Here is a 22085-nt window from a genome sequence, read left to right as displayed (position 1 = left end):
ATATTTCGGGAATCGTCGGGTCCATAGTAGACGCCCACCCCTGCTAAGGCTCCGGATTTACCATTATTAAGAGCGCATCCGTCTGTATAAATTATTTGGGGTGAGAGATCGAGTCCATACTCCTCTGTAAACTGTCTATGCTGTTGAGTTTGCGCTGTTTCTCGATGTGGTCCCGAAACAGCATTCGTTTTGGTCTCATGAGAATACCATTGATTCGCGTCTAGAAAATTGTCGAATGCCTTGTAGACAGCGCCATGATACCCCGCGACCTGTTCCACAAAGGTCTCGTAATTGTGATATAACCCTGGTTTCAATCCGACAGCCACGGCCCACCATTTACTTACGTCAACTTGCTCGAACTTCTCAACCTCTGTGGAATACCATACCCATGCATCCTCAAATGTTTTGAACGACTTGTATACCGCTCCCGGAAACTTGTCAACCTGCGCTTTGCATTCGTCCCATGTATAGAAGATACCTCGCTGACGACCGTGTGCAACTGCGTAACGTTTGCCATTAGGGAGCTCGTTGTCTTGGAAGTCGGCCAGGTCATCACCGGATGAAGATGAACAGCCCCACATCCACTCGCGTGCCTCGTCTATATCGTCGAAAACTTTCACTGCAGGCTTGTCATATTCTTCGACTTGACATCTAGCATCCTCGATCCGATCGTAGATACCTGGATTAAACCCTACAGTCCAATTGTTATACTCAATACTCAGGGACGTATCAGTTTTCAATTGCTACTCAAGGAATACCTTCACGAACACAAAAATATTGGACTTTCCGTGGCATCTGCAGTGCCGCTGATCTGGGCAGTTGAGTGAGGAGAAATGGGCGCAGCTGACGGGACCAAATTTTTCCTAATAAGACACAGAGGCACAGCTGCTTGTTATATGGATGAAACTGCTGCCTGTTGCTGCAGTCAGATCATTAGAGAGCGGAAATTAGGTCAGACGAGCAACAGCGGACGTACACCACGATTCGTCCCAACCAATACATTTTTTTTGTCACAAGCCTTTGTTAATGTCGGACAAGACGTCGGACTAGTCACGACTCATCCAGCTCGAATATAAAAACTTTTGGAATGTTTGTGTAGGATTTACAATTGCATAGCAACATGAATGCAGTAAGTGATGTTGCTACAGATATTTCGTTACGTCCAGCCCGTCGGCAAATCATTGGAAAATTAATTAACAAAACATATTGTTTCCCACAACGCCAACCAAATATGATACCCAATGGTAGTCCCTGATCCCATCACTCTAACTTAATAGCTAACATGCGTTCCACCTACTACTGCCTGTTTCCTTTCGTTTCCGGCTTGGTCACCTGCTTTTGAGCCTCTGTACTGGTGTCCGTCGCCGCCCTTAATTCATTATTGATCTGTCGGACCATCTCCTCAATTTTCCTGTTTAATTCTTCATTTCTTGTAGAAACATGCTCATCAATATATTTATTTACGTTTCCAAAGGCCTCAGATCTGTTAACTGAACCTTCTAATAATGCCGCCGCCTTGCCTCGATTCCTTGTTGCCAAAGTTGCAGACGAATCAGACTCTACCAGAGATTCGATAGCTGCTATAAGAGACTCATGTGTAGACTAATCAAAAGGTCGTTAGTCACATATGTTCCGCGTCCTCGAACCAAACAACGACCCACACTTTCTTTGAAGTCAGCGAATAGCGATTTGCGAAGCGAATCAAATAAACCTCGGCGCTTGAAGATCGTCAATATATCCTCTGTTGTCGCTTGGTTGGTCTGCTGAGGCTTTGCTTGGTGATTTGATAGTTGCTCTGCCATTGCCTACCACGTCCACTGTATTGATGTGTGTCTCGAATACGTCGGCTACACTGAAGGCAGAGAGGAAAGGAGACAAAGCCGGTGTAACAAATTACAACCGATAAAACGGCTCGCGACTAATTTAGCAGTGTATTACAGAGCCTAAGGGCAGGGTGCCGCTGAACCTGGATACCCTAAACCTATCTCTTGTAAGAAATATGATCCATCGACGTTTATCTCATCGTCCCCGGATCTGTCGTACACTTCGACTCCGTGCTCTTAAGTTACTTCATCGGTCGGCTTACTTTCCACGACCGTTCGATCACGACACCTCTGTCATTCAGCTTTCACCGCAAATATATGAGGTAGATATACTAGTACTACACATTGTAGTACAACGAATCAATACTGGTGGGATACTCACGGCGCTTGAATTCGCTCATGATAAAATCCAGTACAAGTCGCCGCCTATCACGGTATCTGTCGAAGCAATGTTCATGTCTGAGCGTAGCGACCGACAGATCAAGCTCTGGTAGCCAGCGTATGTTTGATTATATTTGACATGGGAGGGAGAACCAGATTAACGATGTCGACGAGGTTTAGGTGCTGGGCATGACTATAGTCGATATATCTCTACCCACAAGGCGAGCGCCCATGATGATTTTCGCGAGTCGCCAGATATTGTGCAGGATAAGTTTCTGCCGGAATGGCCATGGCAGAAGCGCATACATCCGCTACTGGACGATTTCATGATTGACAAGCTGGCCGAGCGGATGGAGGCCGAAGAACCGAACAAAAAGTCTATCAGCCCTCCAAAACGGAAACGAAACCGGAAACCAAAGGCCAATGTTGAAATTGATATAAAAACACTATCGAAACCGGAAGTGAAAGAGAAGAAAATCCCAAGAGCTGATCCAACCGGCGAGCAGCGATTCAACGAGGTCGGCATTCAACAGCTGGCACACTCATTGCATCGGCAGTTGTTTCCAAATGGTCCGACTGCGCCGTATCCGGACTTGATTAAATTGTCGAGGCAGCATCTGGAAATGCACGAATTACTCGGAAAGCAAACTGATACACAACCGCCGATGACGATGGATCTGCCCCCACTGCAAGGGCAAAGCTTGGACGAACACTTTTACAGACTTGGAATGCACGTCGCTGAGCCCTACCTGAATATGTCGAAAGAATTTTCTAGAATAGAGGAGATTCCGCCGATGCCAGCAATGTGGGTTATTAAGTCAGGGTGGACAAAGTATGAACCAGGCAAAAAGCCGGTGAAAGTTTCACACCCGGATGCGCACTGTTTGGTGTTTGACACAGAAGTGATGTATAAGGAGTCACCATTTGCGGTTATGGCTACTGCAATGTCAAGGGACGCGTGGTATTGCTGGATATCGCCATGGCTGCTCGAGGAATCGGTGAACGATAGGCAACTCATCCCTCTTGGCACGCAGTCGTCACCGAAGGTCATTGTCGGCCATAACGTGGGTTACGATAGAGTGCGCGTTAAGGAGGAGTACAGCTTTCGCGCGTCGAAAGCAATGTTTCTAGATACCATGTCTCTCCACGTTGCCACGAACGGCATGTGCAGTCAACAACGACCAACGTGGATCAAGTACCAGAAAAAGCTGGCAATAATTGACAAGTTTATCGACACGTCGACAGATAAAGAGATGCAGGATAACCTTAGTCAACTCAAAGAAGAAGAGACAGACGAGCCATGGGTGCGAAGGAGCGCCATCAACGGGCTTGCAGACGTTGCCAAGTTTCACTGTAATATTGATATCGACAAAGGCGAAAGGGATTACTTTGGCGCCCTCGATCGGCAGGGTATCCGCGATATGATACAAGATCTGATCAACTACTGTGCACGTGATGTGCGGACTACGTATTTTGTATATCAGAAAGTTCTACCGTCCTTTCTTGAGGTTTGCCCACATCCGGTATCTTTTGCAGCATTACGACATTTGGCGTCGGTGTTTCTACCAATCGACGACACGTGGAAGGACTACGTCGCAAATGCGGAAAGTAAATACCAAGAGCTTCTCGCCGAAGTTGAGACGCGTCTGAAAAGCCTTGTGGAGCAGGCTGTTGCTCAGAAGGACGATCCAGAGAAAAAATACAATCAAGACCCCTGGCTCAAACAACTAGATTGGACAATCAAAGAAATTCGGACGGTGAAGCCGAAAAGAAAGGGCGACGTACCACGGCTCGCGAAGAACCAGAAATTGCCGGGATATCCAGAGTGGTACAAAATGCTGTTCGCATCGGCTGACTCGGAAATGAATGTATCTGTCCGGACAAGAATCGCGCCTCTAATGTTCCGACTGTCGTGGGATGGCCATCCACTTGTGTGGACAGACACGCATGGCTGGACGTTCCGAGTGCACAAGGACGAAGGCGAGCGGTATCTTAGTAAGAATTTCTGTAGGTGCGATGTAGCTGCGGAAGATAAGTTGTATCTTCAAGAAGACCATGATGGCATGCATTTTAAGGTTCCACACAGAGACGGTCCGTCCGCACGATGCGCATCTCCTCTAGCGAAAGGATATTTACAGCATTTCGAGTCTGGGGTCTTGTCATCTGAGTATCCCTATGCGCGCGAAGCTTTAGAAATGAATGCAGCGTGCTCATATTGGATCAGTGCGCGGGAGCGAATCTCGTCGCAGGTAACGGTCTGGAGAGAAGACACCAATCTGGGCATAAATCCTTCGTCGGCGGAAAAAAACGGCCTTGGCATGATCCTGCCAACCATTGTTCCTATGGGCACGATAACACGACGAGCAGTCGAAGCTACGTGGTTGACGGCGAGTAATGCGAAGAAGAACCGTGTGGGTTCGGAATTGAAGGCGATGATACGCGCGCCGGAAGGGTACAAGTTTGTTGGCGCCGATGTTGATTCTGAAGAACTTTGGATTGCGAGCTTGGTTGGGGATTCGCAGTTTGGAATTCATGGTGGGACAGCAATCGGGTGGATGACGCTGGAAGGCACGAAATCGCTCGGTACGGATCTGCATTCAAATACAGCGACTATTTTGAATATATCAAGAAATGACGCAAAAGTGTTCAATTACGGTCGAATTTATGGTGCCGGCTTGAAGTTTGCGGTACAGCTTCTACGGCAGTTTAATCCGACGATGTCAGATGCTGACGCTAACAAAATTGCGACGAAACTGTACGAGTCTACAAAGGGTGCGAGAGCTAAACGAGCGCCAAAGACATTCCGACGAGGTCCTTTTTGGTTTGGGGGTACAGAATCGCTGATGTTCAACAAGCTGGAAGAAATTGCCAATCAGGAGATCCCGCGCACGCCAGTGCTTGGATGTGCGATTACAGAGGCGCTCATGCAGACTAATCTCGAGAGCTCGATGTTTATGACGTCGCGAATTAACTGGGCCATTCAGTCTAGCGGGGTAGACTACCTACACCTCCTTATCGTCTCGATGGATTACTTAATCGAGCGTTTCAAACTGGACGCTCGACTTTGCATTACTGTGCACGACGAAATTCGGTATTTAGTCAAGGAGAAGGACCAGTATAAAGTCGCCATGGCGCTACAAATCAGCAATCTCTGGACCCGCGCGATGTTCTGTGAGCAGCTCGGCATCCACGACATTCCACAATCGTGCGCATTCTTTTCCGCTGTCGACATTGACCACGTCATTCGCAAGGAGGTCGACGTGCCGTGCGTAACCCCATCTCATCCAACCACAATTGTCCCCGGCGAGTCACTCGATATTGGCGCATTGCTCAACACGACTTCCGCGAAACTGAAGACGAAGAAAGTTGTCGACTTGTCGCAGTGGGTGTATACGCCGCGCACACCGGTATTCGACCAAATGGAGCAGCATCAGCAGTTGTTGGTCAAGCAATTGAAAGACAATGCGCCGATTCCAAGTAGTGATCTGAGTTATTTGAGTGCACAGATAAGTAAGGATGGAAAGCCGACATATAGATAGCGATGTTGATATAGTCAGTTATTCAGGTCATACAGGTTGGTTTGTTTGTTGGAAAGGCCGGACTTTGTTCGGTTCACCGTTGCATGTCAAGGAAAGGAGTAAATGTGTGTGCATAGTTCGTATTTATTTACGTTGTATCATATAATAAAGTTAGATGTCGGGCACAGCTGCGCGAACAGACTGGTTTTGAGCATTATGGATCCAATTGGGGAACAATTGGGCTAGGGCTTAATATTGTGCCTACTGCTTTCTGTTCAATGGACAATAGCTTTCTCATTAAATTCTTCCAACTCGTAGTATTTTATTTCTTCCTATATTTACTCGTTTGTCAACTTCATTCTTGTTTATTCTTCTGATCCTTTATTGTTTTTTTTAATAATATGTTCCTATTTTCTCTCTTGTTATTCCACTGTTTCTATAGGTTTTTAGTATTTCAACATAAAGGTGAGGATGACTCGTTTAGAGACGATTCTTGCAGGCATGCAAGTCAGTTTCAAAATGGTAGTAATATTAGCAAGCGAAGGATTTGGCGCAAAAACCACAAGGGGCCTGTTAAGATTTCATTCAGATTTGAGACTAGACCTTGTACTAGCCGGTTTGGGAACATTTGGTGTCAGATGTTCAACGACCAATCGATCACTCAATGGACCAAGACATTATCGAAGGAGGGGAGAGCTTTGTGGCTGATTGCTAAGGCCGCGAGCTATGGGAATTAAATGCTGACCTCCTCGCTGGCCGTATCTGGTTTAATTCGGATCCCCAACTCATGAGCGGCAAACGAATGTTGAGATATGTGTCACATCTACGGACTATAATACGTCCTAGGTGGCAGCCCAGACGTGGACAAGACATACTCGAGCACTCTTCTTGCCGAAGATGATGGTTGCGGCTAACAGTGAGTGCGAAGAGGTGGCACATATAATGAAAGGCACTATCACGACTACGGAGATTGAACAGTACGATTTCCAACTAATTTTAATGGCAAGTACTTCGGAATAACGTGGTGCCTTTTAGGAGGAGGATTGGACTTCTGTTATGGAAGTGTTCCGAACGACGTGAAATGTAGGCGATGTGCTTCAAGTTGTTTATTACTATGGACTACGATATATACAAAGTAAGAAAGCGCTTGCGAACTATTCCAACATTGAAGGGCTGCGTGACGTATCACAAGCACTCTGGTTAGTGGAGGGTCGTCATTTTGGTTGCACCCTGCAGAATTCCACGAGCGGTTTATTGATGTGTAACCCCTTTTGAACGGACTTTTCCAGTACGATGTAATAACCCACACAATTCCCCGTTATTGGGACCATTGATTTTTCAACGTCTAGGCTGAGCAACCCGGAGATCTAAATTAAGGCTGTTATTCGTCTTTAGTACTTCGTTTGCTCCGTTGTAAGTAATTAGTACCGTGTGACCAAGTCAAATCGTTCAAACGGAGCAACAGTACGCGGAATGCGCGGTGGCCACACGCCCACCGGCGATCTCCGCTCGTCAAGGAAATCAGCCGACATATAATATTGCCGATCCGGTCCTCGGACAACTGCAGGAACGCCAGACGCTTGAGTCAGATGACAGAGATTATGTAGTTGGCAAATGTATGTCGCCTCAGCAAAAGGCTTACTCGAGATTTTATACGAGAAATGAAGGAAGGACAGTAGTATATTGCAGCCCACTTTAAAGCGAAAGAATTTGAAATATCCACAAATATAGACGATAAAAACAAACTCCCATGATGCCCATCCCATCGCATTTTAAAAAACAACAAGGACAAAACTTGACTCAAATCAACTCAACTCCAAATTCCATTCCATAGCAAAAGCATCCCAAAGCAATAACGCGAGCGGCCAAATATGTTCAAATCAAGATGTTCTTTTTCATGCACCGATAATCCCGACCCCAATTCCAATTTTGCATATGCTAAGCAAGAAATGATATGTACGACTATAAAGCAGGGTATATACAACGGATAATTTTTTTTTCAAAACGACACTTCACCCTTTAAGATTCGTTCACCGGTCGGTGACGGCGGTCGCGCAAAGCCCCCTGACAATCGCCGATCTCGGCGTCGGTTCTCTTGGTTCGGCGCTGGGCGCGCGTCATCCACAGCAGAGTCGTTGTCTTGAGGCCGGAATCGAACGGCGATAGATTGGCGCCTGTGATGGTGATGGTCGCAGACGACGTAGTCCGGGGCTACAGATGACGTGGGTGACTGGGTCGGAGACGTGGAGCCGGCCGAGGACGGTGGCGACGGCGGGAATCCATGTGCATGGGCATGTTTCGCGCTGCCGGCGCTGCTGGCCAGACTAAAGTTCGCGGCAAACGGGTACTGAAACCGTTGGAAGCCAGCCGGGGTGCGTTGGTCCGGAGAGCAACCGTACAGGCTTGGTGAGAACTGCATGACGGCATTGCTGGTTGTTGCGCGCCGATGATCGGCGCTGACAGAAGGGACGACTGGTGGCGAATTTGGCGGGGGCCAGCATGGGAGCGACGCACGTCTGTGGATCTGGGTGGGGGATATGATTGCACCTTGGGCAAGAGCGGACTTAGAGCCAGTCGGGATCGGGATCGGGATGGGCATGGACTTCTTTGAGGAAGGTGATGATGGCGAGGATTGAGGTGGAGATCGAGACGACGACATTTTCAGAATTTGTTACAACAATTTGGTGAATCGGAGCAAAGTATGTAAGATTCAAACAAGATGAACAGAACAGAAAAAAAAGAGAGGGGAGTATGGAGTATATATATAATAATGATAATAACAATAAATGGGATGGGCGATCGCGTCGCACGCGGAATCAGGCGAGGAACGCGGGGGAGCGCGTGCATGAACGAATTTTAAATGGAGGAATGGACAGCGTGATCAAAGTCGTGCGGCGGCGTGATCTGCCAAGATCGCAGCCCCGTCGGTGTGTGTGGAACCCTTTTCTTGCAGCGGGCGATCGGCTAATTGGTGACCACTGACCACTCGAGACACACCGGTGCAGGCCAACTAAGTTATCTGCCACTACTAGCCGAGCACTCAACGCGGATCCCCAGACGCCCACGCAAACTCAATTGCGCGCCGTCTCTGACGTGACTCGATTACCAAATGCCGTATGTATTATGTGTATGATGTCCATTGCTGCTGGATACGATGGAGCCATTGGCGTGCCATAGACAATACCTTTTTAACAGTTACAGCTATCACTTGGGTGTGCCTTTAAAGGTGCCTTTCAAGGAGGCCATGGCACCCTAGGGGTGATGTTGAGCAGCCGGTCAGAAAGAAACCCTGAGACTAAGTGTCTCGGCGGAACAAAACAACGCTGGTGGTGGCGTTTCATCGTCATGGTCCTGCGTTGTCGTCGCTCGACTAATGCAGCACTTCATCCGGGTAACAACTTATGGGAACCGGGTAAGCATGACATCAGATTTACTTGGCCGGAAGCTTTTTGTCCGGCTGCCGGCAGCTCAGGGTTTACTTTTGCAGGCTGCAGCCGCGTCATAATCAGGAGGTTGCCGCTCGAGCCGGGCCGAAACGTCATTATTTCTGACTCGGGCCTTCGACCGGTTCCGCCTGGTTCCGGACAATAATTGCCACGCAATCCACGAAACAATATCATTTTGCTACTTTATGAATTATTTGGTTGCCGTCTTTTGTGTCTCCGTCCTATTTCTATTGTGAAATGCGACAATTACTTGCCAATTCACACTATTCCGTAAGGACTTATTCCGTGCACACGACTTGTCACGAGACCAAGATAGTAGAGCAAAATTCGCCATGAGCGTCAGGCTATGCCTGCCTACTCGACCTAATTGTCTTCTTTATTCAGGAATTCTGTAGATTTGTAACCATACCGACGCGTGTGGGTGCAAGTTCTGATCGCTTTCGTTGCTGACAAACTCTGACGCCGAACAACGAACGCGGCGCTGACAACCAACGCCGGACAGGCTTGATCCCTTCTACTCCGGGATCCCCGACAACAAAGGAGGTCGGTCTTGATAAATATTTTCTGTGCGCAATCTGTTTTCCTTTGTCAAAACATCATTCTGACTCAAGTCGCCTGGCCAGAAACACAGCACGCGACAACGTCTGTTACCCCTTCCGTTCTTCAAAACTAGATACACGACAAGCCGGCTTCACCATGTCTGACGAAAAAGGAGCGCACAGGTCGAGATTCTCGGTCCTCGAGAGTTTCCGGTTCTACTGGCTCCTTCCGCTGGCCTCAGTCATTGTCTGGTGGGTCATGCTTATTGCCTTGATGACGATTTGGGCTGCAAGTGATGCAAGTATTTCTACATCCAATGTCATGACGTTATTTTACTAATATGCAACGACAGTATCGGATCTACCCATCAGAAGACGCAGGTTCGCACGTCCCCTACGTTTCTGACATTGCGGCGTCAGGAGTGAAGCCGCTGTTCATAGCATGCGACGCAGTCCAAGGCACGCTCTTTGTTCTTGCACTCATGTCTGAGCGGTATCTCCGACACAAAGGTCGACTCGAGCGCAACAGATACAAAGCCGAGAAAATAATGTCGACGTTCGCAATCATCTTCGCGACAATTGGTCAAATTGGCCTCGTTCTGCTCTCTATCCTCGACACGTACCGACACCACCGCGCTCACGTCATCTGTCTCGGGATTTTCGTCGTGGGCATAGGCATTGCTGCAGCGTGTTCGTTTTGCGAGTTCGCGATGCTACGAAAGAAGTACTACGAAGTACACTGGCTCCGGTTCTCATACATACTCAAACTGGGTTGGTTCATTGTTGCGATAGGGTTAGCTATCGCGTTTGTGGTCCTCATGGGCATATCCAACCCGGATCCGGGCGCTATCGTCGAATGGACGTTGGCATACTGGTACGGGTTGTTCGGCATCATCCTCATGGTTGATCTCCTTCCAGCGTCAAAACGATCACAACAGCGCGAACAAAAAGGCGGGTATATATTCGGTCTTGACATGACCGGCTCCAGTAGGAACCTCACGAACGACGCCGAGGTCAACTGTAGATCTGGAACTGGAAGTTTATCGGAATAGTCTTACCGAAGACAAATATCGAGACAACCGCCATAAGCTGATTCGGAGTTGATTCCAGTTCGAGTTCTCTCTTTCCTTGTTGGCCATATGTATATACTCTACCAGTTCTAGTTCTTTCTTTCCTTGTTAGCTCTATGTATATATCCGCAACTCTACAGGCTAGTGCAATATTTTCGAGTTGGATCTTGGAAAATGGCGTTATATTGAGGAAGTTCCAAAATATTTTGTCTTAATTTTTATGGGATTTATTCACTGCATTTGTTGCTGCAGTTAAGTGTTGGTCGAGTTATTACCTTACACCATGTAGACGAATATGAATTGAAGTTTTTTTGATGCCGGATATTATGACTTGGACCAAATTCTCATACCCCTTCCGCTTTGGAAATAGCTTCTACAACTAACACGCTCTAAATTTGTTAAATTAGAAATGACAGTAAAAACAAATTTCAATGTACATTGGGTTAGGGCTAGGCACTGATTTGATGCGATATATAATGCTGCTGCGGCCGCATCGCAAGATCATAGGCAATCTGGCCGAGTTGGTCTAAGGCGTGAGATTAAGGTTCTCATCTCTTCGGAGGCCTGGGTTCGAATCCCAGGGTTGTCACCATTTTTTTTTGCATTTAAGCTTGATGTGATATATTCATTAGATATTTAATTATTGGTATTTAATTGGCAGGTTGAAGGAGTAGGCTAGATGCTTTTCAAATGCGAGTGGAGATTGTGTTCCTCTAGATCTTGGAAACGAGATCTGACATTATTAAGTCGGACTGCAGAGTAGATTTGTTATTATTCACTATTAATCTCATGTGAAGATGTATCAGTCACGAGCATCGCACCTCCTCCTCAGTGTTAGTGTAAGCTGGCCAATGTAGGAGTCTGGAGCCGCCGACGTAACAGGGCCAGCGCGAAGACCCTGGTATATGATGTCATTTGAGCTGAGGCTAGGTACGATTTTGATTGACTGCGTCGCGATAGCAATCCTACAACGTCGTTCTTTAAGTCAGAAACCAGAGCATACTAAGCTGCAGTCTGTCCTGGTTGGCTGGTTCCTCGCTTGCCACACTGTAGATTAACCGTAGCTTCGACATGCAAAATGCTGAGGCACAGGGGAATGATATATAAATATATATATATTTATCGGACTTGCTCAGTAAACAAGCCATACGAGTGCGAACACCACACGGCGCCGGCAATACATGTATTAATGAACTAACGGTAGTCTGCGTCTCACCATGCAAAGCTCGAAATGCAGCAGCTACAAATAAATGATTTCCGCACCTTCGGTAGTCTACTGTGGTCTCTCTGTAGGATGCGGTTCAAGTGGTAGAGCGTGTAGCAGCGATGGCAAGCACGCATGAACTCTGGAAACTACTGACCGTCGTCTGGTCTTCTGCTGTTGCGCTCGTTGTGCTCGTTCACCAGAGGCAAGCAACTGGCGTCATTGTCGAGAGTGCCGATGTCTGCTTCGGTCTCGGCGCAAAATCTGTATAGACCCTGTTTGTACCTGTGTCGAGTCCCCTGCACTTTCAAAGATTTAGGCACAGCGGGCGTCTTGTCTCTTGCGTCATATTGCATTGAAACTTGAGTTTAAGCTCTCCTGGGGATCGTATTTGACATTAAACCGTACCCTGGTTCTCGGTACTTGTACATTACCGGATTGACTGGAATACGAATTGATCAAACGAGGAATTCAACTTGACATTATATGCAGATACCAATAACAAACATCATTTTAACGCACAATAAAATATATTTAAATCCTTTGGTTTTTGCAAGGAAAAACTGTTAGTGCTCACTGTGTATTAGGGCCCTTCTCGTAAAATCGTACCAAAAAATTGATGCCCTGGATCAGCACTGTTAGCATCGGCCATGCATTGTCAGGCGCCGCGCCGATCGCTTTTCGAGGTCACAGTCAATACAATTAAATGCAGAGGGCCTCCACCGCCAGATCCCCCAAGGCCAATCCCTGTTCTCTTCCTATTTTCTCTCTTGTGTTCCCCCTCATCAACAATGCTAGCAGCAGGTCCGAGCCGATCGAACGCAACTCAAACCTGGGTCAACTCGACCTCCCCGCCGGTCCGGCGGCCGTCCGCGAACAGACTACCTACAACCGAGCTCACGAGTGACGACCAGCTCCGTAACAGCGCCGCCTCGGCCGCGATCGTCTCCACAGCGCCGACGACAAGGACCCGTACGACGACATCAGGTACACGCTTCTCTGGGAAGCACAATGTCGGCCACCGCGTGCGGTCTCAGGGTAGCGCGAGCGAGGAAATGCGATCCAGAACCTCGTCTAGCAGCAAGGATCTCGCGGCTGCGAGTGCGAAGGCGTCGTTGAAGAATCAACCGAGCCGGTATGCCAACCCGGCCGATTTGCCCAGCCACCCTATTGTCGGTGTCGATATGTCTTCATCTAGTAAGCCGAATGCTCTGCAGATATTTGCAAGCGCGACGGGTGCTAACAGCGACGTAGACAAAGCTGCTCTGCTGGCGGGCAATGTCCAGGTAAAGTCAATGTGGAAGCCAGCCGGACCTTCGAGCACTGCCACATCCGCCGCCATGCTGGCGCAGTCGTCGCCCAAGAGTCCCGAGCTCTGGAAGCCCGATCCGTCATCGAGAGAAGGCCTCGCGGCGATCCTCTCCAAAGATCCAAAGTACACCATCACGTCGCAGACTGGCAGTGGTGCAAAGACCCAAATGTCAAATGTAAGTTCTCGGTCATCTCGTCTTTCGGCCGCTGCCGCGCACAAACAGTACTCGCCCAACCAGGACCACCAGGCCGGTCGTCATACGCCGCCATTATCGCCCAAGATGGAGGCCGCCGGCGCTGGGAAATATGCAATGGCAAACGTACCTTCCTCAATCTCCACTTCTCAATCCCAGGAACGTTACTCCCTGTCCGCCTCCGCTGCGCGCAATGCACCGCCGACGCCGCCATCGCCCGTCGAAGCTGATGACACTGAATTAAGCCGAGGAGCAGCAGGCGCCGCGCTGTACGGCAAAAAACAGCCACGCCAGTCCTACGTTGAGTCCACGTCCACAGCTTTGACTCAGATCGGCAGCCTCGCAGCTCTAGAGGAAGCAGCGAAACGCGCCGCCGCGACACGCCTGTCTAAAATTGGTGAACCTCAGCCCGTGTATGTCCTCTCGACGTCGACACACGATAAGACGCAACGGCCCGTGACCGCACTCAGCGGTGCCGAGTACGCGAGCCGCAGAGTCCAGCTCGAGCACCAGACGCAAGTCGACAGGGAACGTAAGGCGCGCGAGACCGACAAGTACGATGCAGTAACCAGGTACGAGATGTTACTTGCTGCTGCCCAGCGCAATGTGCATTCGAGGCTTGACGCAATGGACAAGGAAGCCGCGTCGAATTATTTGTTTGGGAATAAAGAATTTAATGCTATGGCGCTTGCGCTTGCCGAGCAGGATATTAAGGGGAAATATACGGCTCAGCACGCTAAGGTATTTGATATGGGCGGAGGAGTGTTTATGTCTGCTGAAGAGGTGCAGCAGATTGCGCAGAAAAATGTGCAACCGGTATTGGAAGAATTGAATGAGAGGGCGTTCGACCAGCGGGAGAAGGACGAGATTGCAAGGCAGGGGAAGGAGCGGATGAAGGCTGATAAAGCAGAGGAGAAGGAGCGGATGAAGGCTGATAAAGCAGAGGAGAAGGGGCGGATGAAGGCTGACAAAGCAGAGGAGAAGGCACGAAAGAAAGAAGAAAAGGCAGATCAGAAGATGCGCAAGGAGGCTGAGAAGCAGACTCGCAAGGAAGAGAAAGAGGACGAGAAGCAACGCAAGCGAGACGAGAAGCAGCGCAAGAAAGAAGAAAAAGAGCATGAGAAGGAGCTTAAAGTACTTAACAAAGAAGAGAAGAAGAAGACGAGCAAGCGTGCAGCTGAGGGAACGATCGTCTCGATGACTCAGGGCGCCGAGATCAGTGCTGCTGCGGCCGTTCCTGTTGCTGCTGCGGCCGTTCCTGTTGCTGCTGCGGCCGTTCCTGTTGTTGCTGCGGCCGTTCCTGTCGCTGCTGCCGCTACTACCTCAACAGCAGGCGCTCCAATTCCAACTATACCCCCAGAGTACGTCAAGGGTACCGAGAAGGTAGCGGGTAACGTTACTGCCGAGGGTCCGACTGCTGCAACTCCGGAGCCGGTCTACCAGGCGGGCAGTGAACCTGGAGTTGAGGGGTATGAGACTCCCATTGAGGAATGCGCAACTACAGGAGCCACCCAGATGCCGGAGTCTTCGTTTCCTAACTCTGCGTTCCGTACTGAAGGGTATGAGACTCCAGTTGAGGCATGCCCCACTGCAGGTGCCACGAAGATCTCGGGTTCGTCGTTCCCTGACTCTGGGTCCCGTGCTGAGGGGTACGAGACTCCCATTGAGGAATGCACCACAACCGCTGGTACCGCGATCCCGAAGTCGTCATTCCCCAACCCAGAGCTCCATTCTGAGGGATACGAGACTCCCATCGAAGCGTGCGCCGCTGCGGGTGTTACAGCTGAACCTGCAGGGCTCAAATCTGTGGTTCCGGGGGGTTCATTACCCGACGCTGCAGTCGGTAGTACTCGTGCGGATGTACAATCAAGCGCCAGCGCAGAGGATGCTGGTGCCACTCACGAAACAGGAGAATCCGAAGCCGAGAACGATATTGAAACAGGATACGAGTACATCCGACCAGAGGACATCGTTGACGCAACGCTCGTGGCCGAAGCTGTCGACGTGCCGAACGGTGTTGCTGATGCTTCCATTCCGTGAGAAGGATCAGTCCTGATAATGAGCAACATGAAATACATAATGTAAATTAAGATCCTTTTACTTCATTTGGCTTATTTATTCTCTCGTTCGTAGGAGACTGGTATGGATGTGGTACAGTGTTAAAGTAGTGATTCATTTGTAATTGTCTTTGTGTATTATATATTCGTGTGAAGACTTAGGTGTCGGATTTCGTTTTGTTAGCGGTCAAGGTACTAATAATGATCATCTCTGGGTTTGAGCCAATAATAATCAACGGCGTCGTGTTTGTCTGTTCTAGAAAGCAAATTCTTCCGTATCTACCCCGTTCGAGCTGGCAAGAGTCCGCCATTTAATACTTTCCAGCATCATGTTCGTGTAACAATTTATTTCGACCGGAGAGAATTCGCTCTGTGGGGCCTGCTGTGAACACAATGCCTACTTCTAGTGCGGCTATTATTCAGAGTCGGCTGGTCTTCTTAGGTAAAGCAATGTGCTTAACTATCATTGCCGATCAAACAAATCAAACCAATACTGTATCCAATACCTAACAAAAGTTACGACATGCGCATAACACCTAATGCCGAAACGAGAATAGGCACCAACCCAAACGCGAAGCAATTACGCAGACCAAAAGACGCAGTACACCACCTCAAATAACTATGACGTACTAGTTCTGTTAAATATCCTTCCAATATCCATACTAAAATAACCTAGATGTCCAGAGTGCGCGATATCAGACATACTCGCCTTCGTCCTCGTCCTCCTCGTCGTCGAGTCCACTTCGCGTTGGTGGCACCGTCGCAATATCCATCTCGCGAATCCACCGCAGTGATTTTTCACTGACATTCGGCGATCCGACCACGATCAGTGTTTTCAGTTTTGACTCCTTGAGATTGAAAAACTCACGTAGCCCATTGTCGGATACACTAGTGCCTGACAGATCGAGGTACTCGAGATACGGCAGATCAGCGATCGCAGCCAGGTCGCCATCACTTACTGACTTGTTCTTGCTGAGTTTCAGGCACCGCAGGTTCGGGCATAAAAGAACGATATGCTCCATGAGCTCCGACATATACTTGCCAAATTCCAGACGAAGGCATGATTGCAAAATGAGCGTGGTAAGTTTGCTTTTGTTGCACAACGACAAAACCCCGGTTAACTGGCTGTTCAACACCGAGCCGCAATTGGACATATCTAAAACCTCGATTCCCTTATACTGCTCCTGAATTTCCTCCAATCCATAATCTGCTGGATCTTCGGGAGCCAGAGCTGCATCTGGCCCGTTTAACATACAGTCCGACAAATCCACGGCGCCAAACTCAGCTCCTCTTAGAACCAGCCGCCGACAATTCGGAGGAATAAAGGGCAGGATCCACATTTTCGTGAACGAGAAATCCAGCACGACGAGATTCCGTGACCGGCGCATATCAACCCTGTGCACGAAATCACGCCGGGGATACCGACTTGGGCGGATATTTACACCCTTGCATGTCAGGATCTTCAGTTTAGGCATCCATGTAGGTATGATATTCAGGCAGTACTGGTCGACATCCTGTTCGCATTCACTCCCTTTCGGGATGCCGCCAATTCGAAACTCAAGCAACTCTGGAAAGGCAACTAAGGTTTCAGATTTTGGCGCACCATACAGCCAGTGTGGGACCTCGAGACGTCGGCGAGCTTCATAGTCTGAACCACAAATCAGGATTCGCAGGTTGGGAAATAGTGGTTCGGAACGTTTAGTTCTTATAAAGGCAAACAGCATCGGGATCGCATGAGCAGATATATGTAGTTCTTCTAATCGGTCCAATGCTGATGTGTCGCTAATTCCCGACTCACTCCACTGTCGAATGACGAAGTACAAATTGTCGATCGCGAGGCCGCGCAAGGACGAGAGATTTGCCGTCCCCACACTGACCAGTGCTTTTTGATAGGTAGTGCCGATTGGGGTTGACGGCGTTTCGGTTAGGAGCCGCAAGCGCTGGTTGATTACCATATTCTTAAGTCGAAGATATGACTTATCCAGTAGTGTCTCGTGCAGGAAAATCATGGCGCGAAGTGTACCATAGTGCGCACTCTTCGTCGAATGGCAAGGGTACAGTACTGACGTAGTCAGACCTCTGGATTTATGAATGCACGACAATAATAGATCGGGTGTAACCCTGTCGAGATCATACTTGCGGAAATCCAAGTACTTGTACGTAGCGGGGTTGTTATTGACAAAGTCCGACACGGCTGCGTTCCAGGCTCTGCTGATGGGAAACAACGAGCAAACTTGCGGGTATGTGACGTACTCGAGGATCTTCTCAAAAACCTCTGGAGGCAGGTATTTTACTGGGTCGACTCGAGAAGCATTCGTCTTCATTGCAGTCATTTTCTTGTTCGGAACCTCAGCATGCGAAATGTGCTGTTTTCTGTGCCGTTAGGCAAATTGTTCATCTGAACGTTGGAATCCAGAAAGCTACCTTTGCATCCTCTCAATATTTCCAATGGATATTCGGCGTAGATAAGATATCGCAGCTTCAGCATGGAGATATCACTTGCTTGGGCGGGGTATGTCACTCGTCCAACCGGCGGTACTGAGAGACTTCAAGCTTGCTATTTTGCGAATCGCGTACTCGGGATGTACGCGCCGAACTGATGGGATTAGAGCGAACAAAACTTGTGCTTCAATTTATCGTTTCCAATCAGAATCTGCTTCGAACACAGAGACTCCTGCTCTCTATATTCGTATTCTAAAAATGCGTGTTGCAGGTTGGACTTCCCCTCTTGTCTAATTGCGAGACAAACCTGCCAATTTGGCATGCGGCTCATGGCTCTGCTGAAGGGTAGTTACAGCTTAAACGCGACATTGCTTCTCCATATACACAAGCTGCCGCGTCTTGCGTGGACAACTTACTGATTTCATCGCTCAAGCTAGATTAAAAGTCATCAACTAGTATATCGTCTTGATTGATTGCCTCCAATCTATCGCATAAAAATTATGTCTGATCCGTCGTCAATTAACGGTATGTTTTGCTTTGATTATGCCGTTGGGATGCGAGCGGATACCCAGATCAGGGTATACCGTGTCATCATTGGCATCAACCGCCGGCTGGTAGAGGCTGACCCGACGTTTTTCTGCCTCTTATATCTAGATTAGATCTAACATGCTGAAATTTAGGTGGCTCCGTTGTGGCCATGGTCGGCAAAGACTGCGTTGCGATTGGTTGTGATATGCGTCTCGGCATGCAAGCGCTGACAATCTCCAACGATTTTCCAAAGATCTTCCAGTTCAACAATGCATTTCTTGGGTTAACCGGTCTTGCTACCGACGTCATTACTCTGTACGTTACTCTTTGCTTTGGTGATGGCGAGGAGTTAGTGATTGGTGAATTATGATTCCGGTATTCTGATGTGCGGATGACAACTAGGTCCGAGGTGTTTAGATACAAAGTCAACCTCTACAATCTCCGAGAAGAGCGAAAAATCGAACCAGAGACATTTGCGAATTTAGTGTCATCTACGCTATACGAGAAGCGGTATCTTTATTTACTTAATATTTGATTGCGGTTTTTACGTAGCGTGGTGGGTGATGATGGGATAATTGCTGACTGGACATGTCTGGTGCAGGTTCGGACCATATTTCGTCGGCCCAATTGTTGCAGGGATAAACTCAAAAAGCGGTAAGCCATATATCTGTGGCTTTGACTTGATCGGGTATGTATTTGTTTAAAATACAGCACAGACAAGAACTCGGCTGATCGCACGATAAACAGATGTATCAACTTCGCCAAGGACTTTGTCGTCGGCGGAACTTCAAGTCCCCAACTATTCGGCATGTGCGAGAGTTTATGGGAGCCTGATTTGGTGCGTTTGTACTAATTCATCGTCGCGACCGTGATAGAATGCTGACCCTAGTAGGAGCCGGATGATTTGTTTGAGACATTGTCACAGGCCTTGCTGAACGCTCAAGATCGAGATGCCCTAAGTGGTTGGGGAGCTATCGTGTATGTAATGTACGTATCCTTCAGTTCCTTTATATTTTTCAATAGACTATGCTAATGCGTTTTATAGAACAAAAGATAAGGTGGTGAAGCGACTACTGAAGACACGGCAAGATTAGTTGGTTGCTCTGGGGTGACGTGATGTGGAAATCTCTGTAAGTGTGATGACCAAGGAAGATGCTTAAAGTGTACAAGGATCTCATTGCATTATGTCTGTTGTAAGCTTTGTAAATGTAGATATTTAAATTCAACCATAATGAATTACCATCTGCAGAACTAATGACACGTGTACGGTATGGTATGATAGCAGTGAATCTGAATCACGGAGCAAAGGTTATTTATGCACTGATTTATGTTCAGACCATAGACTTGCAAGTTGCTGTTTCCCTGGCTCTGCGTATCTGCTTCCGGCCCCCAGCTCAATTTCAAACCGCTACGTCTGTCCGTGTAGTGGAGTAGGCATACCAGGCGGATAGCTTCGTGGAGCATGGCTGATCTGGACGCCGGAGAGCAGCGAGGTTCCTACAACCAGTCCTATAACAAGCACGCAGATAGGGTTGTCTAATACAATTACTATACGATTGGTTGTAAAAGTCTACGATTAACTATACGAGCAATCACCTGAGTGACGCGCAAAAAATCGTAGAGTTAGGCACGTGACTCAAGCTTAACTGAGAGACACTACATCTACTGTCTCTTCATAAAAGTACCTGTCTATATCTGACTGCAAAGCCCTTCGTTGGATCTTGGATAGCATACGAGACTCTAACGTGGGCTTCCCAACTCTCAATCTCTTGAATATCCTCTGGAACCGCAAGAGTTAAAACTGCTCCCAGAGCAAGTGATTCGCAGTCCCACGTGTACGTTGAGAAGAAATCCAATCGTCCGTGAGGACTGGTGAGATCTCTTGCGCTTCGTCAGTCAGATGATGGATCGACGGAATCCTCCGGTCCTAGCTCAAAGGAGCTCAAATTGGTGACTAAATCCGGCTGGCGACGAGGAAGTGTAAAAGGTTCCAGATCAAAGGAGTCATTGCAGTAATGAATAGTGCACCTAATTGTTGATAACATTTGGGAGGACAAAGGATAAAACTACCTGCCCCCCTCGGTAACTATAGGAAATACGATTACTATACGATTACTGTGCGATTTCAAACTATTCCCTACGATTGCTTTACGATTAAAACTTAATTTTTTACTAAAAGTTGACGGTACCGTAATCATACCCACCTCTAAACACGACAGTCTAAGTTTACTTCATGTAGTCGCACAATATACACAGGAAGTATAAATTTCATGAATAGATCCTTAGTGTTTGAATACTTTTAGTACGGTTTCGGCATTAAACCTAAAAACGACGAATAAAACGTCCGGGCTTACCTCCGACTGTCGATGTGGATTCTCCGTCTGTACTAAGGAACGCTTGCAATTGAGAAATATTGGAGATAGGGCGTTTAATAATCAATAGAGCAGATCAGAGCTTATGTTACCAGAATTGGCTCAAGCTTTTATTACGATTTCTAATCATTAGTGCGTAGCATAGTCATGGACGATAAGGAGCTGAGCGTAACACATAAATCTCCGCATTTGGCTGCCACAACCATCGTGGTTAAAAGTTGAATCGAAAATGCCATTTCACCATATTGCTATTAGAGTATCAGACGTCAAAAAGTCGCGAGAATTCTACGATCAGGTAATGGTCGCTGCTGGATATGGGTATATTGGGCAAACGGTATATAACGGTAATTATACCCGACTAATGACGAATTATTAGACTCAATCGTGTATTACGCGCCAATCAGTAACCCCAAGCTTTCGAATTCGGTCTCATGTTAGCTAATCCGGATAAACCAGCGACAAAATCGCATATCGCTTTTGCATTGCCTTCAATCGATGATGTTGTCGCCGTGTACAATATCGCAGTTGAATGTGGTGGGACAGACAACGCAAAACTTGGATACAGAGAGAAGATTAACAAGGACTACTATGGCGCATTTGTACTTGATTGCGACGGAAACAACATCGAGTTCATTCATTTTGTTCGAGAATGATTCTGTGTGTCATTAATATCATCTTAGTAACCAACATAGTGCCGTATGTCATCCTACGCAAGTTGTGTATTCTCGATCAAGGTTCGATAATGGAGATAGTGAAATTTAATATGATGGTTGCATTCCTGTCCGTATCTCACGCCATATTTGCTTGTACTCAAATATTATAGGCTATTAAATTAGAGTGAAAGCTTAAATAGATTAGAATCCACAGTGAGATTTGAATAGATAAACAGTCATTCTGTAAGTGGACGTATTTATATTGATCAAAGAACGGAAAAGTGCTATTGGGCGATGCTAGATTTTATCAATGTAATGGCTCGCGTCGCTGAAGAAACGGTTGCAGCTTGAAGTATTCGCTCAGGCATGGGCAACCGAATTACCAGATCGGAAAACTCGCTGTCATTCTTATATCGGATCAACCTCTGGTGAAGAAGAATTCCGATTTGAAGACTATCCCACGTCAAGGTGCCATCCCTTGTATTGATCATCTATATATATAAGTTATATAAAATCTATATGAAATAAGTCACATTCGAGACTAAAA

General features: G+C 47.7%; 8 protein-coding genes and 1 non-coding gene across 9 annotated transcripts; 6 read left to right on the top strand and 3 right to left on the bottom strand.

The window, feature by feature from the left end:
* Nucleotides 1–1089: 1089 nt before the first annotated feature.
* Nucleotides 1090–1985, bottom strand: V1508DRAFT_413370 (complex proteins associated with Set1p component shg1-domain-containing protein). The gene is made up of 2 exons (XM_066939776.1): nucleotides 1662–1985; nucleotides 1090–1602 (listed from the first exon to the last, which is right to left on the bottom strand). Exons 1-2 carry the CDS (start codon nucleotides 1800–1802, stop codon nucleotides 1297–1299), a joined length of 447 nt encoding a protein of 148 aa, XP_066797172.1. The 5' UTR covers nucleotides 1803–1985; the 3' UTR covers nucleotides 1090–1296.
* V1508DRAFT_460599 (DNA polymerase family A-domain-containing protein) lies at nucleotides 1808–5987 on the top strand. Its single transcript, XM_066942774.1, has 2 exons — nucleotides 1808–2322; nucleotides 2385–5987. Exons 1-2 carry the CDS (start codon nucleotides 2223–2225, stop codon nucleotides 5741–5743), a joined length of 3459 nt encoding a protein of 1152 aa, XP_066797171.1. The 5' UTR covers nucleotides 1808–2222; the 3' UTR covers nucleotides 5744–5987.
* A 1405-nt stretch (nucleotides 5988–7392) lies between these two features.
* On the bottom strand, nucleotides 7393–8801 carry V1508DRAFT_413364 (uncharacterized protein). The gene has a single exon (XM_066939775.1). The coding sequence runs from the start codon at nucleotides 8379–8381 to the stop codon at nucleotides 7722–7724; it is 660 nt and encodes a 219-aa protein (XP_066797170.1). The 5' UTR covers nucleotides 8382–8801; the 3' UTR covers nucleotides 7393–7721.
* Nucleotides 8802–9669: 868 nt separating this feature from the next.
* On the top strand, nucleotides 9670–11098 carry V1508DRAFT_413361 (Frag1/DRAM/Sfk1 family-domain-containing protein). Its single transcript, XM_066939774.1, has 3 exons — nucleotides 9670–9734; nucleotides 9792–10005; nucleotides 10061–11098. The coding sequence occupies exons 2-3, from the start codon at nucleotides 9865–9867 to the stop codon at nucleotides 10757–10759; spliced, it is 840 nt and encodes a 279-aa protein (XP_066797169.1). The 5' UTR covers nucleotides 9670–9734; nucleotides 9792–9864; the 3' UTR covers nucleotides 10760–11098.
* Nucleotides 11099–11283: 185 nt separating this feature from the next.
* V1508DRAFT_t27 lies at nucleotides 11284–11366 on the top strand. Its single transcript has one exon. It is a non-coding gene; the product is annotated as a tRNA-Leu (tRNA).
* A 1406-nt stretch (nucleotides 11367–12772) lies between these two features.
* V1508DRAFT_403100 (uncharacterized protein) lies at nucleotides 12773–15526 on the top strand (the record flags this gene model as incomplete). The annotated part of the gene is made up of 2 exons (XM_066938531.1): nucleotides 12773–13178; nucleotides 13236–15526. 2 exons carry the CDS (start codon nucleotides 12773–12775, stop codon nucleotides 15524–15526), a joined length of 2697 nt encoding a protein of 898 aa, XP_066797168.1.
* Nucleotides 15527–15882: 356 nt separating this feature from the next.
* On the bottom strand, nucleotides 15883–17967 carry V1508DRAFT_40366 (uncharacterized protein). The gene has a single exon (XM_066938574.1). It carries the CDS (start codon nucleotides 17874–17876, stop codon nucleotides 16239–16241), a length of 1638 nt encoding a protein of 545 aa, XP_066797167.1. The 5' UTR covers nucleotides 17877–17967; the 3' UTR covers nucleotides 15883–16238.
* A 418-nt stretch (nucleotides 17968–18385) lies between these two features.
* V1508DRAFT_413351 (nucleophile aminohydrolase) lies at nucleotides 18386–19768 on the top strand. Its single transcript, XM_066939773.1, has 7 exons — nucleotides 18386–18510; nucleotides 18666–18828; nucleotides 18916–19023; nucleotides 19115–19201; nucleotides 19261–19351; nucleotides 19406–19500; nucleotides 19559–19768. Exons 1-7 carry the CDS (start codon nucleotides 18486–18488, stop codon nucleotides 19605–19607), a joined length of 618 nt encoding a protein of 205 aa, XP_066797166.1. The 5' UTR covers nucleotides 18386–18485; the 3' UTR covers nucleotides 19608–19768.
* A 1346-nt stretch (nucleotides 19769–21114) lies between these two features.
* On the top strand, nucleotides 21115–21538 carry V1508DRAFT_403097 (Glyoxalase/Bleomycin resistance protein/Dihydroxybiphenyl dioxygenase; the record flags this gene model as incomplete). The annotated part of the gene is made up of 2 exons (XM_066938530.1): nucleotides 21115–21229; nucleotides 21300–21538. The coding sequence occupies 2 exons, from the start codon at nucleotides 21115–21117 to the stop codon at nucleotides 21536–21538; spliced, it is 354 nt and encodes a 117-aa protein (XP_066797165.1).
* Between the last annotated feature and the right edge of the window lie 547 nt (nucleotides 21539–22085).

This window comes from Lipomyces doorenjongii (assembly GCF_038497915.1).
Source record: "Lipomyces doorenjongii strain NRRL Y-27504 unplaced genomic scaffold V1508scaffold_12, whole genome shotgun sequence".
Taxonomy (NCBI): domain Eukaryota; kingdom Fungi; phylum Ascomycota; class Lipomycetes; order Lipomycetales; family Lipomycetaceae; genus Lipomyces; species Lipomyces doorenjongii.
Note: the sequence above shows the minus strand (reverse complement) of the source record. Positions and strands in the feature narration are given on the sequence as shown.